Source organism: Tachyglossus aculeatus, chromosome 4 (assembly GCF_015852505.1).
Source record: "Tachyglossus aculeatus isolate mTacAcu1 chromosome 4, mTacAcu1.pri, whole genome shotgun sequence".
Classification (NCBI taxonomy): domain Eukaryota; kingdom Metazoa; phylum Chordata; class Mammalia; order Monotremata; family Tachyglossidae; genus Tachyglossus; species Tachyglossus aculeatus.
In genome coordinates, this window is record NC_052069.1 from 116722630 (window position 1) to 116744108 (window position 21479).

General features: G+C 53.8%; 2 protein-coding genes across 3 annotated transcripts in view; one reads left to right on the forward strand and one right to left on the reverse strand.

The window, feature by feature from the left end:
* DYNC2I2 (dynein 2 intermediate chain 2) overlaps nt 1-19489 on the forward strand; it is a 29584-nt gene extending 10095 nt beyond the window's left edge. Inside the window, exons 2-11 of the mRNA XM_038745679.1 lie at nt 9711-9791; nt 9842-10080; nt 12659-12907; nt 12998-13107; nt 15121-15278; nt 15731-15840; nt 17212-17379; nt 17891-18123; nt 18497-18654; nt 19003-19489. Of these exons, the coding sequence (XP_038601607.1) occupies nt 9711-9791; nt 9842-10080; nt 12659-12907; nt 12998-13107; nt 15121-15278; nt 15731-15840; nt 17212-17379; nt 17891-18123; nt 18497-18654; nt 19003-19241 (1745 nt within the window). The 3' untranslated portion in view covers nt 19242-19489. The remainder of the gene's footprint in view (nt 1-9710; nt 9792-9841; nt 10081-12658; nt 12908-12997; nt 13108-15120; nt 15279-15730; nt 15841-17211; nt 17380-17890; nt 18124-18496; nt 18655-19002) is intronic.
* The window catches only part of SPTAN1 (spectrin alpha, non-erythrocytic 1), a 73453-nt gene continuing 71460 nt past the window's right edge, over nt 19487-21479 (reverse strand). For both annotated transcript variants that reach the window (XM_038744498.1, XM_038744497.1), the window contains 3 exons: nt 21294-21440; nt 20798-20945; nt 19487-20004 (listed from right to left, as the gene is read on the reverse strand). In XM_038744498.1, coding sequence (XP_038600426.1) covers nt 19879-20004; nt 20798-20945; nt 21294-21440 — 421 coding nt within the window. In that variant the 3' untranslated portion in view covers nt 19487-19878. The remainder of the gene's footprint in view (nt 20005-20797; nt 20946-21293; nt 21441-21479) is intronic.

The window sequence follows — 21479 nt, forward strand, 5'->3', positions numbered from 1 at the left end:
TCCACTAGGCCACGACATTGCTAAACTGCTACTATGCTGATCCGAGCACTTATCCTATCCCGCCTTGACTGCCTCCTCGCTGATCTTCCGGCTTCCTGTCTCTCCCCTCTCCAATCCATACCTCAATCTACTGCACGGATCTTCTAACAACAAAAACATTCAGTCCATGCCTCCCCATTCCTCAAGAACCTCCAATGACTGCCCATCCACCGCCGTATCAAACAGAAACCTCTTACCATCTGCTTTAAAGCACTCGATCAGCTCACTCTATACTAATAATAATAATGGTTTTTATTAAGCGCTTCCTATGTGCAAAGCACATATTCTACCTCTCCTCACTAATCTAGTAAAGCCCAGCCCACTCACTCCACTCCTTTAGCACCACTTTGGTCACTGTGCCCCAATCTCATCTGTCTCGCCACTGAGCCCTCTCCCACATCCTCCCCCTCTATATATGCCAGACCACCACTCTCTCCACCTTCAAACCGCAATTCCGGTCACATCTTCTCCATGAGGATTAAGCCTTCTTCTCCCTGGCTCGCTCTCCCTTCCACGCCGTCTATGCACTTGGATCTGTGACCTTTGGACATTTGATATTCACCGCACCCCCAACTCCACGGCCCTTACGTACATATCTTTAAATTATTTCTTTTAAATTACTTATCCATATTCATGTCTGTCCTGTCTTCCAGACTGTAAACTCATTATGGGCAGGGGACAGGTCTGCTAATTCTGTTGTAATGTACTCCCCCAAGAGCTTAGAACAGTGGTCCGCACACAGTAAATTTTCAATAAATATGATTGATTGATGTGGTGGAGCTGAGACTAGAACTGTCCTCAAGTTCACTCCTTTCTTGGCTACCCCTGTCAGCTCCATCACCGATTCGAGGAATGACTTCAGGGGTCTTCCAGACCCATTTCTTCCTCTGTGCCTCTCCAGCCACCCTGCCTCTCAAGAGAGCTGGGAGCAGAGTGGAGAGGGCCAGAGGAAGAGAGGGTGGCGAGTAAGCGCCTAACAAATATTATTATTATTATTACTAGTAATATTAACAATAAACTCACACGCTTACATTCCCGAGCAGAGATACCTCCTGGGTCCCAGAGAGAACCGTCAGTAAGCAAGAGCTGTGATGATCATCATCAGTGGTATTCATGGAGCGCTTACTGTGTGCAGAGCACTGTACTAAGCGCTTATGTTATCAGTGCCTGAAAATCACACAAGCCCTTTTCCTCTTCTGACGTCCAAGCAGCGATGCACATTTCCCTGTGTTTCTGTGAGTTGGGGAGGAGGACATTGGCGGTGATAGCTTCCATTTCCTAAATAAGGGATCTCAAACCTGGAAGGAGAAGGGACTGAGGGTCATGGGCAGGAACTGTACTAAGTGCTAGGGTAGATACAAGCTAATCAAGTTGGATACAGTCTATATCCTTTGTGGAGCTCACAGTCTTAATCCTCATTTTACAATTCAGATAACTGAGGCACAGAGAAGTAAAGTGATTTTCCCAAGATCACACAGCAGACCAGTGGTGGAGCCGGGATTAGAACCCAGGTCCTCCCCCGGGCCTGGGCTCTTTCAAGTAGGTCATGCTGTTTTTCCCAAGATACTTTTTCCTTCCTTATTCAAACTCTGTAAAACAGTTATCTATGCTCATGACCTTCACTTCCTTTCCACTAGATTGCCAGTTCTCTGAGGGCTTGAATGGAACAGGCCCACCAACTTGACTGCATTGTACTCTCCCAAGTGCTTAGGGAAGCAGCGTGGCTTCTCTGAGAAGAGCCCAGGCTTGGGAGTCAGAAGTCCTGGGTTCTAATCCTAGCTTTGCCTCGTGTCTGCTGTGTGATCTTGGGCAAGTGATTTAACTTCCCTATTTCTCAGTTTCCTTATCTGTAAACTGGGGATTAAAACTGTGACCCTTATGTGGGGCAGCAGCTGGGTCCAATCGGATTATCTTATATCTATCCCCAACACTTAGTACAGCGCCTGGCACATAGTATACACTTAACAAATGCCACAATTATTATTATTAGGGTGCTCTACGAACAGGAAGTCGTCAACAAATAACATTGGTTGATTGAGAAGGGTTCTAAAGGTGGGGAGGGTCTGTACTTAATATTTTTTTGTATTTGTTAAGTGCTTTCTATGTGCCAGGCACTTTACTAAGCACCAGAGTAGATCCAAGGTAATCAGATTGGACACAGTCCCTGGGGCTCACTGTCCCATTTTACAGATGAGGGAACTGAGGCCCGGAGAAGTGACTGGCCCAAGCTGACCCAGCAGACAAATGACAGAGCCGGAATTAGAACCCAGGTCCTTCTGACTTCCAGCCCGGGCTCTACCCACTAGGCCACTCTCCTCCCCTGCCCCAGGGATGACTCATCCTCACATTCTCAATTGCAACAACAGGACTGGGGTCTTATGAGCCCTATTTCATATGAGGATGAAAGCGATAAAGTAATAATGATGGTATTTATTAAGTGCTTACTATGTGCAAAGCACTGCTCTAAGCGCTGGGGAGGTTGCAAGGTGATCAGGTTGGCCCACGGGAGGCTCACAGTCTTAATCCCCATTTTACAGATGAGGTAACTGAGGCCCAGAGAAGTGAAGTGACTTGCCCAAAGTCACACAGCTGACAATTGGCGGAGCCGGGATTTGAACCCCTGACCTCTGACTCCAAAGCCCGGGCTCTTTCCACTGAGCCACGCTGCTTCCCCAAAGTAATAGTAATAGTATTAATTAAACACTTACTGTGGGTAAAGCACTGGGAGAGAATACAAGGGTTAGAACTAGACATGGTCCCTGGCCCTCAAGGGGTTCACCATCAAAGAACTGAAAAGCAGTGTGGCCTAGTGGAAAGAGCATAGACCTAAGAGTCAGAAGTCCTGGGTTCTAAATCCTGGCTCTGCCACTTGCCTACTTTGTGACCTTGGGCAAGTCACTTTACTTCTCTATGCCTCAGTTTCCCCCTCTGTCAAATGGGGATTTGGAATACCTATTGTCCCTTCTACTTCCTTCATTCAGTCGTATTTACTGAGCGCTTACTGTGTGCAGAGCACTTGGGAGAGGACAGTACAACAATAAACAGTTACATTCCCTGCCCACAAGATGCTTAAAGTCTACAGGCGGGAAGATAGACGCCGATACAAATAAATAAAATTACAGATATGTACATAAGTGCCGTGGGGCTGGGAGGGGTACTTGTATTAATAATGAGGGCATTTGTTAAGTGCTTACTATGGGCCAAGCACTGTTCTAAGCGCTGGATAATAATAATGATGGCATTTGTTAAGTGCTTACTATATGTAAAGCACTGTTCTAAGCACTGGGGAGGATACAAGGTGATCAGGTTGTCCCACGTGGGGCTCGCAGTCTTAATCCCCGTTGTACAGATGAGGTCACTGAGGCACAGAGAAGTTAAGTGACTTGCCCTAGCTCACACAGCTAATTGGGGGAGCCAGAATTTGAACCTATGACCTCTGACTCCCAAACCCGTGCTTTTTCCATTGAGCCAGGGGATTCGCGCCAATTGTGAACCCCATGTAGGATGGGGACCATGTTCGACCTGGTTATCTTTGTGCTTAGTACAGTGCTTGGCACAAAGCAAGTGCTAAACAAAGATTATCAGCATCATTATTATAAGGGGAAGGGCGATCGACAAAGGAGGACAAATAAAATAGTAAAACCACAAAAGACCAGGACGGGGATAAATACAAAGTCAAATAAAAGCTGAAGGGTACTGTGTCCAGAGGAGCAGAGTCCAACAGCCACAGCAATAGCCGCAGCAACTAACAGCCCCAGTCGCTGCCAGAGTTGCAGTCTTCCCCACTTTCCACGTTGTGTGGAGGCGGCATGCTGCTGCTGCTGCCTCTGTCTTTGAAAACCTCCCCGAGCCGCTTGGAGACGGACGTAATAGGAATGGAAGGATCATTATTACCATCTAATAAGTCCTGCCTTGGGTTTTCATGAGGTCTTTTCACAAGACCTCATGACCACAAGACCTCCCAACCATTAGCTTTCAAGCACTCAATCAGCTTGCCCCCTTTCATTCATTCATTTGATCATATTTATTGATTGCTTACTGTGTGCAGAGCACTGTACTAAGCGCTTGGGAAGTCCAAATCGGCAACAAATCGCCCTCCCCTTCTACTTTCCTGATATCCTGCTACAATCCAGCATACTCACTTGGCTCCTCTAACATCAGCCTGCTCTCTAAACCTCCATCTCATCCATCTCATTGCCAACCCCTCCTTCCCCACGTCCTGCCTCTGGCTTGGTACCCCTTCCCCCTTCATACCTGACAGACCATCATTCTCCCTACCTTATTCACTCATTCATTCATTCATTCATTCAATCGTATTTATTGAGCGCTTACTGTGTGCAGAGCACTGTACTAAGCACTTGGGAAGTACAAGTTGGCAACATATAGAGATGGTCCCTACCCAACATTGGGCTCACAGTCTAGAAGGGGGAGACAGAAAACAAGACAAAACATATTAACAAAATAAAATAAATAGAAGAAATATGTACAAATAAGAGTAATAAATAAATAATTTATGATGGGGTGATGGGGAGGAATCACTTCTCCTCCAAGAGGCCTTCCCTGACTAAACCCTCATTTCCCCTACTCTTTCTCCTATCAGACTCGCTTTTGCAGTTGGATTTGTACCCTTTCTTCCCCCCACCTTCTCAGACCCACAGCACTTATGTCCTTATCTGTAATTTATTTTAATATCTGTCTCTCCCTCTAGTCCAGAAGCTCCTTGTGGGCAGGGAACGTGTCTGCCAACTCGGTTGTATTGTACTTTCCCGAGTGCTTAATACAGTGCTCTGCACACAGTAAGCACTCAAAAGATATGATTTAGATTTTAGAAAATGATCTATTGGGATTCCCAAGAGCATATGCTCATTCTGGGTCATTCTGCTTATACTCTCCCAAGCGCTTAGTACAGTTAAGAGTTCCGCTCGGAGTACAGTAAGTACACTGCACACAGTAAGCGCTCTTTAAATACCACTGATTGATCATTCAATAGCTGTTTTCCCGGGGAAAGCTGAGTTCCGAGGTCCATTTTTAGAATTTGGGGCAAAAATCTTCCAGACACTTTTGCAGATTTCCTCACTGGTGGAGCCAGATGCTTCACCGCTGACAACCCCAACTGTTCCTTGCTCTAAATCCTGTCAGTTTTTCCTTCACAACATATTCCCCCTTCCTCTCCATCCAAACAGCTGCTGTGCTGGTCCAGATACTTGTCGTATCCTGGTGTGGCTAGTGCATCAGCCTTCCCACTGGGCTGGTCTCCCTGCCTCCAGTCTCTTCCCTCTCCAGTGCAGTCTTCGCACTGCCTTTCCATTTGTCAGTCTGCGTGCATCTTCCCACTCCTCAGAAACCTCCAATAGTTGCCCACTCCTCTCTACATCAAGCAGAAATTCCTGACCATTGTTTTTAAGGCTCTCCATCAGCTCTCTCCCTCCTGCTTTTATGCTCTCTCCTCCCACTACACCCCAGCTCACACTCCTCATTCCTTTTAAACTGATCTACTCACTGTGCCTCGTTCTCACCCTTCCGAATGCCCACCCCTCTGCCTGGACCTCCCTCTTCAAATTTGACAGAACACAAGTCCTCTATTTTCCAAGCCCTTATGAAATCTCTTCTCTAGGAGGCCTTCCTTAAATTAATGCTAACCTCCTTTGCCTAAACTTCCCCTTACTGTTGTTCAGTAGTTCTGTGTCATCTAATAAGTACTCACAACCTCTCATAGCGTTATATATATGCCTGACTTAGGACTTAAGAAATACTGTACCATATGATACATATCTATATATCTATAGATATAGCTATATAGCTATATATCCTCTGGCCTGGAATGCCCTCCCTCTTCAAATCCAACAGACAAATCTCTCCCCCCTTCAAAGCCTTCATTCATTCAAATTCACTCATTCATTTAACCGTATTTATTAAGCGCTTACTGTGTGCAGAGCACTGTACTAAATGCTTGGAAAGTACAGTACAGCAATAAGGAGAGACAATCCCTGCCCACAATGGGCTCATCATACAGTACAGTATTATTGTATATTACTATGTATAGAAATATTTCATGCATAGATACAGTACAATACAGTATTACTTAAGCCCTAAATCATGTCCATTTCCCTTCTTCCTTGTGTCTGTAATTATTTTAGTGTCTGTCTCCCCTGCTAGATTGTAAATTATTGGAGGAAAAGGGATCATTTCTACAAATTCTGTTATACACTCCCAAGTGCTTAGTACAGTGCTCTGCGTACATTTGGCACCCAATCAATCAATCAATCAATCAATCAATCGTATTTATTGAGCGCTTACTATGTGCAGAGCACTGTACTAAGCGCTTGGGAAGTACAAATTGGCATCACATAGAGACAGTCCCTACCCAACAGTGGGCTCACAGTCTAAAAGGGGGAGACAGAGAACAGAACCAAACATACCAACAAAATAAAATAAGTAGGATAGAAATGTACAAGTAAAATAAATAAATAAATAAATAAATAGAGTAATAAATATGTACAACCATATATACATATATACAGGTGCTGTGGGGAAGGGAAGGAGGTAAGACGGGGGGATGGAGAGGGGGACGAGGGGGAGAGGAAAGAAGGGGCTCAGTCTGGGAAGGCCTCCTGGAGGAGGTGAGCTCTCATCAGGGCCTTGAAGGGAGGAAGAGAGCTAGCTTGGCGGATGGGCAGAGGGAGGGCATTCCAGGCCCGGGGGATGACGTGGGCCGGGGGTCGATGGCGGGACAGGCGAGAGCGAGGTACAGTGAGGAGATTAGTGGTGGAGGAGCGGAGGGTGCGGGCTGGGCAGTAGAAGGAGAGAAGGGAGGTGAGGTAGGAGGGGGCGAGGTGATGGAGAGCCTTGAAGCCCAAGGTGAGGAGTTTCTGCCTGATGCGCAGATTGATCGGTAGCCATTGGAGGTTTTTGAGGAGGGGAGTAATATGTCCAGAGCGTTTCTGGACAAAGATAATCCGGGCAGCAGCATGAAGTATGGATTGAAGTGGAGAGAGACACGAGGATGGGAGATCAGAGAGAAGGCTGGTGCAGTAGTCCAGACGGGATAGGATGAGAGCTTGAATGAGCAGGGTAGCGGTTTGGATGGAGAGGAAAGGGCGGATCTTGGCAATGTTGCGGAGCTGAGACTGGCAGGTTTTGGTGACGGCTTGGATGTGAGGGGTGAATGAGAGAGCGGAGTCGAGGATGACACCAAGGTTGCGGGCTTGTGAGACGGGAAGGATGGTAGTGCCGTCAACAGAGATGGGAAAGTCAGGGAGAGGACAAGGTTTGGGAGGGAAGACAAGGAGCTCAGTCTTCGACATGTTGAGCTTTAGGTGGCGGGCAGACATCCAGATGGAGATGTCCTGAAGGCAGGAGGAGATGCGAGCCTGGAGGGAGGGGGAGAGAGCAGGGGCAGAGATGTAGATCTGGGTGTCATCAGCGTAGAGATGATAGTTGAAGCTGTGGGAGCGAATGAGGTCACCAAGGGAGTGAGTGTAGATTGAGAACAGAAGGGGACCAAGCACTGAACCTTGGGGAACCCCCACAGTAACAGGATGGGAGGGGGAGGAGGAGCCTGCAAAAGAGACTGAGAAAGAAATACTATTAGTTGAATGATGGGGTTTAAAGAGCTCAATCGCCTTGCCCACTTCTATCTAATCTTTTCGACCTCCTTCTACAATCCAGGATGCTCACTTTGCACCTCCAATGCCAACCTACTCACTGTACCTCGATCTCATCCGACTCAATGCCGACCCCGAGCCCACTTCCTATCTCTGGCCTGGGACTCCCTCCCACTTCATACCCGACAGAGGAGCGCTTTCCCCACCTTCAAAACCTAATTGAAGGCACATCTCCTCCAAGAGGCCTTCACCACTATCCCCTCATTTCCCTCTTCTCCCACTTCCTTCTGCATCACCCTTGCACTTGGATTTGTACCCTTCATTTACCCCACCCTCAGCACTTATGAACAGATCTGTGATTTATTTTAATGCCGGTCTCTCCCTCCAGACTTACTGAGTGCAGGGAAAGTGTCTACCAAAACTATTATATTGTTTGTGTTCTCCCTAGTCCTTAGTACAGTGCTCTGCACAAAGTACGTTGTTGTTTTTAAATGGCATTTTGTAAAGTAATAATAATAATGGCATTTGTTAAGCACTTATTATGTGCAAAGCACTGTTCTAAGCGCTGGGGGGGATACAAGGTGAACAGGTTGTCCCACTTGGGGCTTACAGTCCTCATCCCCATTTTACAGATGAGGTAACAGGCTCAGAGAAGTTAAGTGACTTACCCAAGGTCACAAAGCAGACAGGGACTGTCTCAATGTGTTGCCAACTTGTACTTCCCAAGCGCTTAGTACAGTGCTCTGCACACAGTAAGCGCTCAATAAATACAATTGATTGATTGATTGATTGATGTTAAGTGCTTACTTTGCGTCAGGCATTGTACCAGGCACCGGGGTAGATATGAACTAATCACATCCATGTCCCACATGGGCTCACAGTTTTAATCTCCATTTGACAGATCAATCAATCAATCGTATTTATTGAGCGCTTACTTTGTGCAGAGCACTGTACTAAGCGCTTGGGAAGTACAAGTTGGCAACATATAGAGACGTTCCCTACCCAACAGTGGGCTCACAGTCTAGAAGGGGGACAGATGAGGTAACCGAGGCAGAGAAATGAAGTGACTTGGGCAAGTGGTGGAGCTGGGATCAGAAATCAGGTCCTTCTCAAGTGTTCAATAAATACAATCAACTGATTGTTGATCTCTCTGGGCAGACTGAGTTCTGCAGGTATGCCTGCCCCAAATCTGTGACTTCAAATCTTTTTAGTTCAGAAAGATCCTGGCAAGAATGAATAATTCAGACGGAAGGAAGGTGCAGAGAGGGGAGGCTCAGGCCTCGGAGGCTGGGCAGGTTTCCAAAGGCCATTCCGGGGTCCTGCCGACAGAAGGCTGGCCATGGCTGCGGGGCTGACAAGAGCCCCAAAGGCCTTGGGGATGGGGGCGTAAATCATCATCAATCGTATTTATTGAGCGCTTACTATGTGCAGAGCACTGTACTAAGCGCTTGGGAAGTACAAATTGGCAACATATGGAGACAGTCCCTACCCAACAGTGGGCTCACAGTCTAAAATACGGCCTAAGCCCTCGCCTGGGCTACTGGGATCGGAGAATCATTTCAGCTCTCTGGTGACCCGCTCTCCTTACTCGGAAGCCCCCTGCTCCAACGGAGCCCGGGCCTTCTGGCCCGCCCCCGCCGACATTGTCAATCAATCAATCAATCAATCGTATTTATTGAGCGCTTACTGTGTGCAGAGCACTGGACCAAGCGCTTGGGAAGTACAAGTTGACAACATATAAGGTTTCCCCTTCTAGACTGTGAGCCTGTTGTTGGGTAGGGACCGTCTCTAGATGTTGCCAGCTTGGACTTCCCGAGCGCTTAGTACACAGTAAGCGCTCAATAAAGACAATTGAATGAATGAATGAATAAGGTTGTCCTTCTCCAGCCTCCCTGCCCGCCACCATCTTTGATTAGGGATCCCTTTTCCCCACCTTCCCTCCCTCCCCAGAAGCTCCCATCCCACCTTTTTGGATTCCCTCTTCCCCGGGAATTCCCGCCCGAGGGAGCCCCCCCCCCCTAAACCCGCAGGAATAACGCGGCATTCCTCTCGTCTCTGCCCTCACAGGAACCAGCCGTGCCCGCCACAAAGATGGAGTCTCCCGCTTCAGCACCGCCGCCCTCCCGTCGTCGGCCCCGGGCGATGGCCGCATCGGAAAGCGCCCGGCTCGCCGAGGAGGGGCGTCACCTAGGCAACAGGGAGGTGGGGCGGTTGCGCGTCGCCAAGGCAACGGAGGAGGAGCGGTTGCGCGTCGCCTAGGCAACGGGGGCGGGGATCCCTCGAGGCTGCGCGAAGAGGGGGCGTTGGGCGAGTAACGGCGGGGCGGAGCAGGCCCCGGCTCCCTCCCCGTGGGCCGGCCATGCTGCGGGACGATGCGGTAGACGTGCTCTCCTTGCCCTCCCTCTGGAGGGGGACCCAAGAGAGCCGGAGCGAGGCGGTGAGCCAACCCCCCCCGGGGACCGGCAGCGGGAGGGAGGAGGCGCTCAGCACGCAGTAGAAGCCCCCATAAAGAGTACGGCTTGACTACGTCTGTACCTGTGATTTATTTAGCCGTTTCCCCATCTATTCGTTTCTGTTAACGTCTGTCTCCCCCGCTAGACTGCGAACTCGTGGGCAGGGAATGTGTCTGATGTTCTGTTCATTCAATCGTGTTTATTGAGCGCTTACTATGTGCAAAGCACTGCAAAGCACAACAAAGTGATCAGGTTGTCCCACGGTGGGGGGGCTCACCGTCTTCATCCCCGTTTTACAGTTGAGGCAATTGAGGCCCAGAGAAGTTAAGTGACTCGCCCAAAGTCACACAGCGGACAGTTGGCAGAGCCGGGATTTGAACGCATGACCTCTGACTCCAAAGCCCGGGCTCTTTTCACTGAGCCACGCTGTTCCCAAGCGCTTAGTAAAGTGATTTGCTCACACTAAGCGCTCAGTAAATGACTAACGAGGCAAAGGAGAACCCTGGGGCGGGGGCTGAAGAGAGGGTTTGGAGATAATAATAATAACAGATGATGGTACGTGTTAAGCAGTTACTATGTGCAAAGCACTGTTCTAAGCGCTTGGGGGATACAAGGTAATCAGGCTGTCCCACGTGGGGCTCACAGTCTTAATCCCCATTTTACAGATGAGGGAATTGAGGCCCAGAGAAGTTAAGTGGCTTGCCCAAGGTCACACAGCTGACAAATGGCGGAGCTGAGATTCAAACCCATGACCTCTGCCTCCCAAGCCCATTCTCTCTCCACTGAGCCACGCTGCTTCTTTGAGATGTAATTGCCGACAGGAGGTCACAGAGTCAAGGGGTGAAGCAGGTTTCCCTACCTTCTCTCCCATCTCTAATAACTTCTTAAAGTCTGAGCCGACAGCACTGGGAAGGGGCTGTGTCTAATTATTATTTGCATGTTATCGCTCAGCGTTCAGCACAGCACTCTGCACACGTTAAGTACCGAATAAATATGATTTTTACAACCCTCAAACCCCCCAAGGGAGAGGGAGGGTTGGGTACCCACAGTCCAAGTTGAGTAGGTTTTGGGGCCTCATTATAGGGGAACCCCTCAGTTAAAAGATGCCGCTTGACCCCATGCAGATGAGAGAGATCACTGATGGAAAAGGGGACTTGGGAAAAGAAAAAGAACCGTAGAAATGTAAGGTTTTATATTATTGTGGCGCCGGGGAGGTAGTGCCCGGCGAGCCGTGGGGCCACTGTAGCCTGCCGGGCAGTTGACAGACAAGCCCTTTGAGGAGAATATGGGGGCATTTCTTCTGGGATCCAGCCCTGTGCTTGCAGAGCCAGACAGGACAGTGGGTTCTCATAGACCAGAGCGCTCAGCGCTGTGTCCTGATGACAGAGGCCCTGCACCCCAGGACATCTTGGGCTCCTCCTGAGTCTCCCCTCACTTGGTGCCCCACTCACTCCCTTCTGGCTGTCTGGAGGGGTGGGGATCCAGCAACCCAGGCCAGACCCAGCTGGCTGCAGTTATGATACAATATGCCCCAGGTGAAATCCTGGAAAGCAGCTGATTCCAATCCACGTGTCCCCTTGTAGACCATGAGCTCGTTATGGGCAGAGAATGTGTCTGTTTCTTGTTGCATCGCACTCTTCCAAGCGCCTAGTACAGGGCTTTGCACATAGTGCTCAATAAATATAATCAACTGAATGAATGTGTTTTCCCCCAGCATGGTCTCTGGGCTAGGAAGATGGTTGTCCCAGGCCTGCTTGCTGCTTTGGTTAAAAGGTTGTTTTTGGGGTTTTTTGATATTTGTTAAGCGTTATGTGCAAAGCACTGTTCTCAGCACTGAATAATAATGATGGCATTTGTTAAGCGCTTACTATGTGCAAAGCACTGTTCTCAGCGCCTGGAAGACTACAAGGTGATCAGGTTGTCTCCCATGGGGCTCACAGTCTTCATCCCCATTTTACAGATGAGGTCACTGAGGCACAGAAAAGTGAAGTGACTTGCCCAAAGTCACACAGCTAAGTGGCGGAGCTGGGATTTGAACCCAAGCCCGGGCTCTTTCCACTGAGCCACATTTTGCCACCGTTTTGGTCCCTGCTCTTTGGGTTGGGTCTGGTGAGGCAAGAGTTTGGGGGTACTCCTTCCTAGAATCCCCCCCCCGGACCAGGGCAGCCCAGTAGACATGAAACCCCTGGTCTGAGCTGCACTGGTTTTGCTGGCAGGGCTGCCTGGGTGGAAGTGAGGTAAATGAAGGGAAGTATCTGGGGGGCTCGAGCTCCATCTGCCGAAGCCCAGCCTGGAGGTGAGAGAAGGAAGGGAGGGTGGGATTGCCCTGGTTCTGCCAGCTTCTGCTTTGGGGTTTGGTTCAAGCCTGTGAAATCCTAAGTCAGCTAACCGAGAGGCAGGTGATGGGCAGGCGGCAGGGCTATGGCGGTGCCGGACGTCCATCTCCTCCTTCTGAAGTCAGCATCTCCACCCCCAGCAGCTCTCCGTTAACCTGACCCTTGCCCCAGGGCTGGCAGACCGGGAACCTGGGTATCACATGCCGTCTCTTGCTCTCTTCTCCAGAAAAGCTGCCAGACCGTCAGCATCAGCACGGCTGAGGCCTCGGCCCAAGTCCTCCAGCAGGCGGATGCAGAGGTGCAGACCGACCCCCCCGGCCTCCCGGCCCCGCAGGCCGGGGCCCTCCCCGACCCCCCGGGGTTGGCGGCCTTCCTGCGGCGGGTGGAGGGTCCCCTCATCCGGGAGCTGAACAGGAACTGGCAGAGCCACGCGTTCGACGGGTTCGAGGTGAACTGGACGGAGCAGCAGCAGACGGTAAGTCCCTGCTTCCCGGACCCCCGCGCCGGCCGGTCTCCCTTCCGGCTCGCACCGGCGGCTAAGGAGCGTGGCCCTGGACCTTTGCAGGTTTCCTGTCTACACAGCCTGGCCTACCCGCCTGCCCAGGCGCAGAACCTGCAGGTCACCAGCGTCTCCTGGAATGCCACCGGCTCGGTGGTGGCCTGTTCTTACGGCCGGTGAGTAGCTCCGGGAACCAGGGATCAACCCGTGGCCCCTCCTGGTGTCTCCAGGGTCAGTCTGCTTGGGATTCGAATGCCGGTAGGTGAGATTACACCTTGCCTCTCTCCCCTGCCCTCTCGGGGTCCTTAGCGCTCAGGTCCGAGCCACACCTGGGGGTCAGTCCCCTCAAAAGTGGGGCTCTGCTTTCTCCATTCTCGGGGAGCCGCCTCTTGCTAGTTGGGGCATCCGGTGTTTCCTGTCCATGTTGTGCGCATGTGAGCCCAGCAGGAGACAGATTCCCCAGGGGCTGAGCCCGAGGGTCCTTTTTTCGGGGGGGGGGGTTATTTGTTAAACACTTACTACATGCCAGGCACTGCAGTACTAAATGCTGGGTTAGGTACAAGCTAGTCAGGTTGGACGTAGCCCATGCCCCACATGGGGCTCACAGTCTCAATCGCCATTTTTACAGACGAAGTAACTGAGGCACAGAGAAGTGAAGTGACTTGCCCGAGGTCACCCAGCTGGCAAATGGCAAGGCTGGGGTTATAACTGAGGCCCTTCGAACTCCTAGGCCGGAGCTTTACCCACTAGACCATGCTGCTTCTCTGGGCTTCTCTCAGCTCTGTGCCTTTCGAAGGGGCCCGGGACCCGATCCTGCCCAGGCTCTGCCCTTGCGTCTCCCCGTCTGACCCCGCACCCCCTGTCTTTTCTCCTGGCCGGGCCAGCACCCTTTGAAGACAGGGAATCGGGGCATAAAAAGCGACTGGAGGTTCTGTGTTTTCGGCATTAAATGAGCAACACACAGATTGGCATCTGAGCAGCTGTTTAATTCCTTGCCGTGGCAGATGGCGGTGTTGGCTGCACTCAGGCTCCTGGCCCAAGGCCTAGCGGTGCAGGGAGTCGGCCGGGTGTGCCCGGCTAACCCCCAGCGAACCCGAGCCACCCCTCAGAGGCTTCTCGGGGCAGACTCCGGTTACCCGCCTGAGGCCTTCATCCTGTGGGAGTCGTTTCCTTGTCGCATTCCCGAGAGCATCGAGTTGAGTCTCTCAGGATACCTATGGGAACGAGAAACTCAGGAGGGCCTTCTTGCTCCCTCCCCACCAGGGCCAGCCTGGTCTTGTTCCTGCCCTCGCCGGGGCAGGCTGCCCATCTGCCAAGCTAGCTCTCTTCCTCCCTTCAAGGCCCTACTGAGAGCTCACCTCCTCCAGAAGGCCTTCCCAGACTGAGCCCCTTCCTTTCTCTCCCCCTCACCCCGCTCTCCATCCCCTCATCTTACCTCCTTCCCTTCCCCACAGCACCTGTATATATGTATATATGTTTGTACATATTTATTACTCTATTTATTTTACTTGTACGTATCTATTCTATTTTATTTTGTTAGTATGTTTGGTTTTGTTCTCTGTCTCCCCCTTTTAGACTGTGAGCCCACTGTTGGGTAGGGACTGTCTCTATATGTTGCCAACTTGTACTTCCCAAGCGCTTAGTACAGTGCTCTGCACACAGTAAGCGCTCAATAAATGCGATTGATGATGATGATGATGAAGTGCCAGCCGGGGCCCACCCAACTGGAATTGGGCCGGGATTCCCCGTGGAGCTGGGAGCTGCTGGCTTAGTGGAAAGAGCACCGGCTTGGGAGTCAGAGGACATGGGTTCTAGTGCCAGCTCCACCACTTATCAGCTGTGTGACTTTGGGCAAGTCACTTAACTTCTCTGGGCCTCAGCTACCTCAACTGTAAAATGGGACTGACTGTGAGCCCCACCTGGGACAACCTGATTACTTTCTATCTACCCCAGCACTTAGAACAGTGCTTGGCACCTAGTAAGCGCTTAACAAATACCATCATTATTAAACCGCCAGGGTCTGCAGGGATGGGGCTGGATCCAACGGGCGGGAGGATTATTCCTGGCTCCTCTCCCGTCACTGAGGTCGGAGTGTGGAGAAAAGTCCACATAGAGTGGGGAGGAGTGAAGCCCCCGGGCCCAGGCCAATGGGCCGCCCCCATTCCTGGCTTCTCCCCTTCCTCCCACAGGCTGAGCGATGGAGACTGGAGCACGGAGAAGTCCTTCGTGTGCACCTGGAACCTGGACAGGCGGGGTTTAAATCCCAACCAGCCCTCTGCCGCTGTGGAGGTGGCCAGCGCGGTGATGTCCCTGGCCTTCCACCCGTCCCAGCCATCCCACGTTGCAGGTGGGACCCCGGTGCGGGCCTCGGGGAAGCCCGACTGCCCTCCCTGCTGGCCCTGGCCCCCGGCTCCCTCCCCCCAGCCTGGGCCAGGGCTAGCCGGCTGCCTCTCCTGGGCCTCTGCTTGCGTTATTTGTGGGGAGCCCTGTCCGGTGGCCCGGGAACCCACCACTCACCTCCCTCCTGGGCGGGATCTGCCCCCCCAACACCAGGGGATGGGACGAGAGACCGTGGCCGGCATCTGAACCGAGTCCCCCTCCCCTGCAGGCCAACACCCATCTCTGGGGTCAGGGGTGAGGAGCCGGTGCAGGGCTCCGAGCCCACGCGGCTCCCGGGTAGGCTGGCCGAGGACCCGTGCTCCCCCAGGGGGGCCCGTACGGCGGTGAGGCCCTGGTGTGGGACGTGAGCCAGCCAGAGGGACTCGGGGGAGGCTGCCCCAGGACCCGCTCTCTCCCCAGGGGGCCTGTACAACGGGGAGGTGCTGGTGTGGGACACAAGCCAGCCGGAGGACACCCTGCTCTGGAGGACGGGGTTGACGGACGACACCCACACGGACCCAGTCTACCAGGTGGGTGCAGGTTCCGGGGGCTTCCCCCGGGGGGGACGCTGACCCTCACAGGTCTCTGGCAGCTGCCCCTCTCTGGGAGCCTCAGTGCTCTGCCGATCCTCGACAGGGCCCAAGAGCAGTAGGCCGGGGTGTGGGGGAGGAGACCGAGGCAGGACGAGGAGAAGGGACTTGGCCAGATCCCACGGCGTTGGGAGTGGAACTCAGGGTAGGACGCAGGCATCCCGACTCTGTTCGACAAATCATTTCCGGAGTCCTCCGGCCCCTTCCCGCCCCACCGGGGAAGGGGGGAGAAGAGCATCTCTCTCCATAGACCTTCTCTCCCAGCTCGGAGCCGGGCCCCACCCCCAACCCCCGGAGCTGTGCCGGACAAAGGTGGCATTGAGCTGCCCGGTTGCCCTGGTTCCTGGCTGGCACAGTGATCCGCGCGCCAGGGGAGGCTCCTGGCCTCTGATGGCATTTCCCAGAGAAGGCCAAGGCCTGAGGCACCCCCGCTCAGTGAGAGGAGGGAGCCTGCCCTCCCCGCCTGGCTCGCAACGCCCTGCGTTGGGGCCAGAGCCGGGGCCTGTGGCTCACGCCTGCCCGGGAAGCGGGCATCTTGGGGCCTTGGCCAGCTCCGTCCCTGAAATCCCCTTCTTAATGTCATCTCCCAGTCTCCAGGCAAGCAGGTGGGAGAGATTGGGGAAGTCCAAAGAGAAGGGCAGGATGGCACCAGGCACTAAAGCTACAACATTATTATTATTGCCAACATTGTTATTATTGCCAACATTATTATTATCAGCGCTTAGAACAGTGCTTTGCACATAGTAAGTGCTTAATAAATGCCATCATCATTATTATTGGGCTGGCTGGTCATTGAGGGCCCCGATATGGCACCATCAGAGAGGGGCACACACAAGGCCTGGGGGTCTGACGAGGCTGAGAGTTGGGCAGTCGATCAGGCAGTGGGTGCAGGGCGCTGTACTAGGCGTTTGGGAGAGTACTGTAGCATGGGGTACGTAGGTACGATCCCTACCCTCGTAGAGCTTACTGTCCAGCGGGGGAGACAGTGAAATACATGATTGAGAGGGGAAGTGTGGTCCACTGTGCGGCCGAGATAGTGACCACCCCATTCCTCCCCGCCACCGATTGTCCTCGAAGGCTTGCCCCACTAGGGAAGAGGGACAACTTTCCAGCCATGTGGCTGAGCAGGTGGCCCCTCCCCGCCCCGCAACTCCCCCGTGCCCCAGGAGAAGCAGGGGCCAGATGTGACAATGGTTCATCGGCGACGGGTGCCAACCACAGGTGGGGGCGGAGGAGCTTCCTCCGTGGCAGGGCTGGTGGCCACTAAAAGCCCCCCTGGCTTGGGTAACGCCCGTCTTCTTCCCAGCACAGGTGGCCTGGCTGCCTGACCCCAAATACAGCCACCGCTTCCAGCTGCTGAGCGTGTCCACGGATGGCAAGGTGCTGCTTTGGCGGCTGGGCGCTGATGGGCAGCTTCAGCTGGCTGCCGGCTATGCCCTGGCGGCCCAGCAGGTCCCCCGCAGCACCGGGCTGAAGAAGGTAAGGATGGGCACGGCTCGCCGGCGCACCCGGGCACCGAGACGGGGTTGGGCCCCGGGCCAGCCAGACACGGGAGCTTTCTGTTGAGGCTCCGGGGCTTCTGGTCTCCCCGGCCAAAGCGAGCGGCAGAGCCAGCTGTGCCCCCAGGGGACAGGAGCAACAGGGTAGGGTTGGGGGAGCTCGGACCAACTGACCAGACCCCACAGCCTCAGCAGCCCTCGGGCAGACCGCATCCCTCCCCGGCTCCTCTGCCCTGGGGGGCCTCGCAGAGGCTGTGGCTCAAAGGGGGATGGGTGGAGGTGAAGAGAGGCCTCACTGACTTCTTGAGTAGTAGTGTGGACACCTGGAACGGCCCTGAGGGGTTCAAGGCTGCTGCCACGCTAGTGCTGAGCTCCTTTCCAGGGAGGTTTCAAGACTGATAATAATAATAATGATGGCATTTGTTAAGCGCTTATGATGTGCAAAGCAGTGTTCTAAGCACTGGATGTGCCTGTCTCTTCTCTCCCCACAGCCGAGCCAGGGTGAGGCGGCCGTGGGAGTCACGGCCCTGGCCTTCTCCCACTTCGACCCGAGCCTGTTTGTGGTGGGCTCCGAGGGGGGCTTCCCCATGAAGTGCTCCACGGCGGCCGAGACAGCGGCGCTCACTCGGCTGCCCTGCTCCGTCCCGCTGCGAGCCCCCGTCCAGTTCACCTTCTCCCCCCACGGCGGCCCCGTCTACTCCGTCAGCTGCTCCCCGTTCCACAGGTGAGCCCCGGGCTCAGAGCCCGTCAGCTCTGGAATCCCGCCCCAGGCCGGGCTTCACTATTTAGGCGGCTCTTGGGCCTCAGAGAGAGGGCTTATGGACCCGTCAGTCAGTGGAGCCTTAGGCCCGGGAATTCGGCCACCCTTCCCGTGCACGGATCGGCTCTGACCTCTCTGGCGTGGGATGGTGAAGGAGCAGTGAGGAGGTGGAGCGGGAAGCCCAGGAGAAGGGCTGGTTTGCAACAGAGCCTAAGGGAAGGTCACAGAGAGAAGGCCACCTGACCCTCGTGTATGAGGGGACTGACTGGGGCTGCCCATCCCCTTTGAAGGCTCCTTCTCAGCCCCCCACCCCCCCCCCAATTCTTGCTCTCCTCAGGAACCTCTTTCTGAGCGCCGGGACCGACGGCCACGTCCACCTCTATTCCATGCTGCAGGCCCGGCCGCTGGCCTCCCTGCAGCTGTCCCAGAAGTACCTGTTCAGCGTGCGCTGGTCTCCCACGCGCCCCTTGGTCTTCGCCACCGCTTCTGGGGAAGGTATGGCTACTTTCGGGGGCAGGGGCGGACCCGCCTCTCAACCCCGCGGGCCGCTTGAGAACAAGGAGAAGGCACCAAACTGCCGGCAGGCATCGGACTGAGGAAAGCTGGCGTTCGTATGCTGGGAAGGGCGGGGACGGCTACATCCTGCTCCTCACATCTCCCCTCTGAGCTGCCTTTTTTTTTTTCTTTAATGGTATTTGTTAAATGCTTACTATGGGCCGGGCACTGTTCAATTACAAGGTAATTGAGTTGAACACAGTCCCCATCTCTCAGCCTTAACTCCCCATTTCACAGCTTTGGTGTCAGCCAGCCCTCACTCCTGCCATGGATCTTTTCCTCCCACAGGAGCAGTGCAGCTGTTTGACCTCCGAAAGAGCTCCCAAAAGCCCACGGTGTCCATTCAACAGACTTCTGACCGGAGCCCAGTGTACTGCCTGGAATTTAACGCCCGGCAGACTCAGCTGCTGGCGGCCGGCGATGCCCAGGGCACGGTGAAGATCTGGCAGCTGAGCTCCGAGTTCACGGAGCAGCTGGCCCGGGAGACGGAGGACCTGGATCAGCTGGCCAACGAGGTGGCCGACTGAGAGCGGAGAAGAGAGCCCAAGTCCAGCTGACCGGGCCGCAGGTAGGGCAGGGCGATGGAGGAGGTGGAGTTAAGGGGAAAGAGGGAGACTGAGATTGCACCACTCGGCAGCAGCTTCCCCACCTCCTCCCCTGAAGCACCACGGGCCCTTTGCCCAGACACCCGCTGGCCCCCGGACCGTCTCCTCTTAGAGGGCATGGTGCTCCCCAACGTGGGCACTTGATGATGATAAAAAAAAGCCTCCACTTAGAGTCGAGCCGTTTATTTCTCTTTCGCATAGACAGAAAAATCGGGGAGGGCGGGTTGGGGTTGTGAAGCCGGCTGTCCGTTTCCCGCTCAGAAGCGGAGGGGCTGGCCGGAGGACACACGGGAGGCAGGTTGAAGTCCCATAATTTAACACGAATCCGGACCCTGACGGGGACAGGGCGATCCCGACTGGAGCGGTAGCGTTTTATGAAGCACCATTTTTTTTTTTTTTCTCTACTAAGTTTTCACCCAAGCTAAGCAGTTTTGAAGGTTACAGTGGAGAGTAACACTGTGTGGAATTTACCATAAGAGCACAAAGGTGGACAGACATGCAGAGGCGGCGAGGACGAGCGGTACCGGGGCCATTGCGAGCGGTGGCTAAGGGCCGGGCATCAGTTCACGAAGAGTGAACGCGTGAATTCTATATAGTCGAAGGAGGAGGGGAGTTCGCGGCCCTTGCTGTCCATGTAGGGCTTCATGTGTGAGATGCAGTAATCCGCTTGCTCCCTGGTCAGATTCTGGAAGGCGAGGGGGAAAGACAGACACACACACAAAACAAAAACACAGGGGGGTCAGGCCAATCTCCCCTCACCCTGGGTCTCACCCTCAGGACCCCAACCCCGTTCCCACTTTTCAGAGTCCAAACCCCCTGCCCCTGAGGAGCTGTCCTTTTCCTATGACCTCAGCTACTCCTGAGTCCTCCCTCCTTAATCAGGGCTGGAAACTGGATCTGACACCATAATTAATTTTAATAATAATGATAGTATTTGTTAAGCTCTCACAATATTAGACTAAGACCGTTATGGGCAAGGAGCGTGTCTGCCAATTGTTGTATTGTAGGCGCTCGGTAAATACCCCTGATGGATGTCAAGCACTGTTCTAAGTCGGGGATAGATACAAGTTTATCAGGTCGGATGCAGGCCCTGTGCCTCTCAGGTGGGGCTCACAATCTAAGGCACGAGAACAGGTATGGAGCCCCCCACTTTACAGTTGAGGAAACTGAGGCACAGAAAAGTTGAGCGACTTGCCCAAGGTCCCACAGCAGACAAAGGGCAGAGGCGGGGTTAGCACTCAGGTCCTCTAACTCCCGGGCCCGAACCCTTTCCACTAGCCCACGCCGCTCAAAACCTCTCCAGCGGCTGCTCGAGCTCCTTTTTTCTTGCTCTATTGAGGGCGGCTGCTAAGCAAGGTCTCCAAAGTGGATCCGACTCGCCCTGGGCCCCGGGCTCCTACCCACAGCTCCCGTGGATCCTGTCTCAAGTGCCAGGGGGCCAGGTGGTCCCCCCCCGCCCCCCTGTAGCCCTCACATACCTGGTACAACTCTTCCTTGGTCACGTAGGGCTTGCCCTCGGAACTGAGGGCGCGGAAGGCGCTTTCGATCTCCTCGCTGGACTTGACGTTCTCGGTCTCTCGGCTGATCATGAAGGCCATGTACTCCTGCAGCGAGACGTGGCCGTCCCTGGGAGAGAAACGTGAGGGTGAGGCGAGGCCCTGAAGGCACATAATAGTAATGATGATGGCATTTATTAAGCGCTTACTATGTGCAAAGCACTGTTCTAAGCGCTGGGGAGGTTACAAGGTGATCAGGTTGGCCCCCGGGGGGCTCACAGTCTCAACCCTCATTTTACAGATGAGGTACTAAGGCACAGAGAAGTGAGGTGACTTGCCCAAAGTCACCCAGCTGACAATTGGCAGAGCCGGGGTTTGAACCCATGACCTCGGACTCCAAAGCCCGGGCTCTTTCCACTGAGCCACCAGCTTAGGGCGGGCGGGGAGTCTCGTCCCGTAGGCCCAGGCCCCAGCCTACCTGTTGGGGTCCACGGTGTCGAGGATAGCCTCGAACTCGGGATCTGGCTCCCCTTCCTCCACCATGGGCAGGTCGTAACCCAGGGAGCGCAAGCAGGACTTGAACTCCTGATGATTCAGCCGGCCAGACTTGTCCTTGTCGAAGTGCCTAGGAGACAGGGGTGCGGGGCTTAGCTCCAGGGGGCCG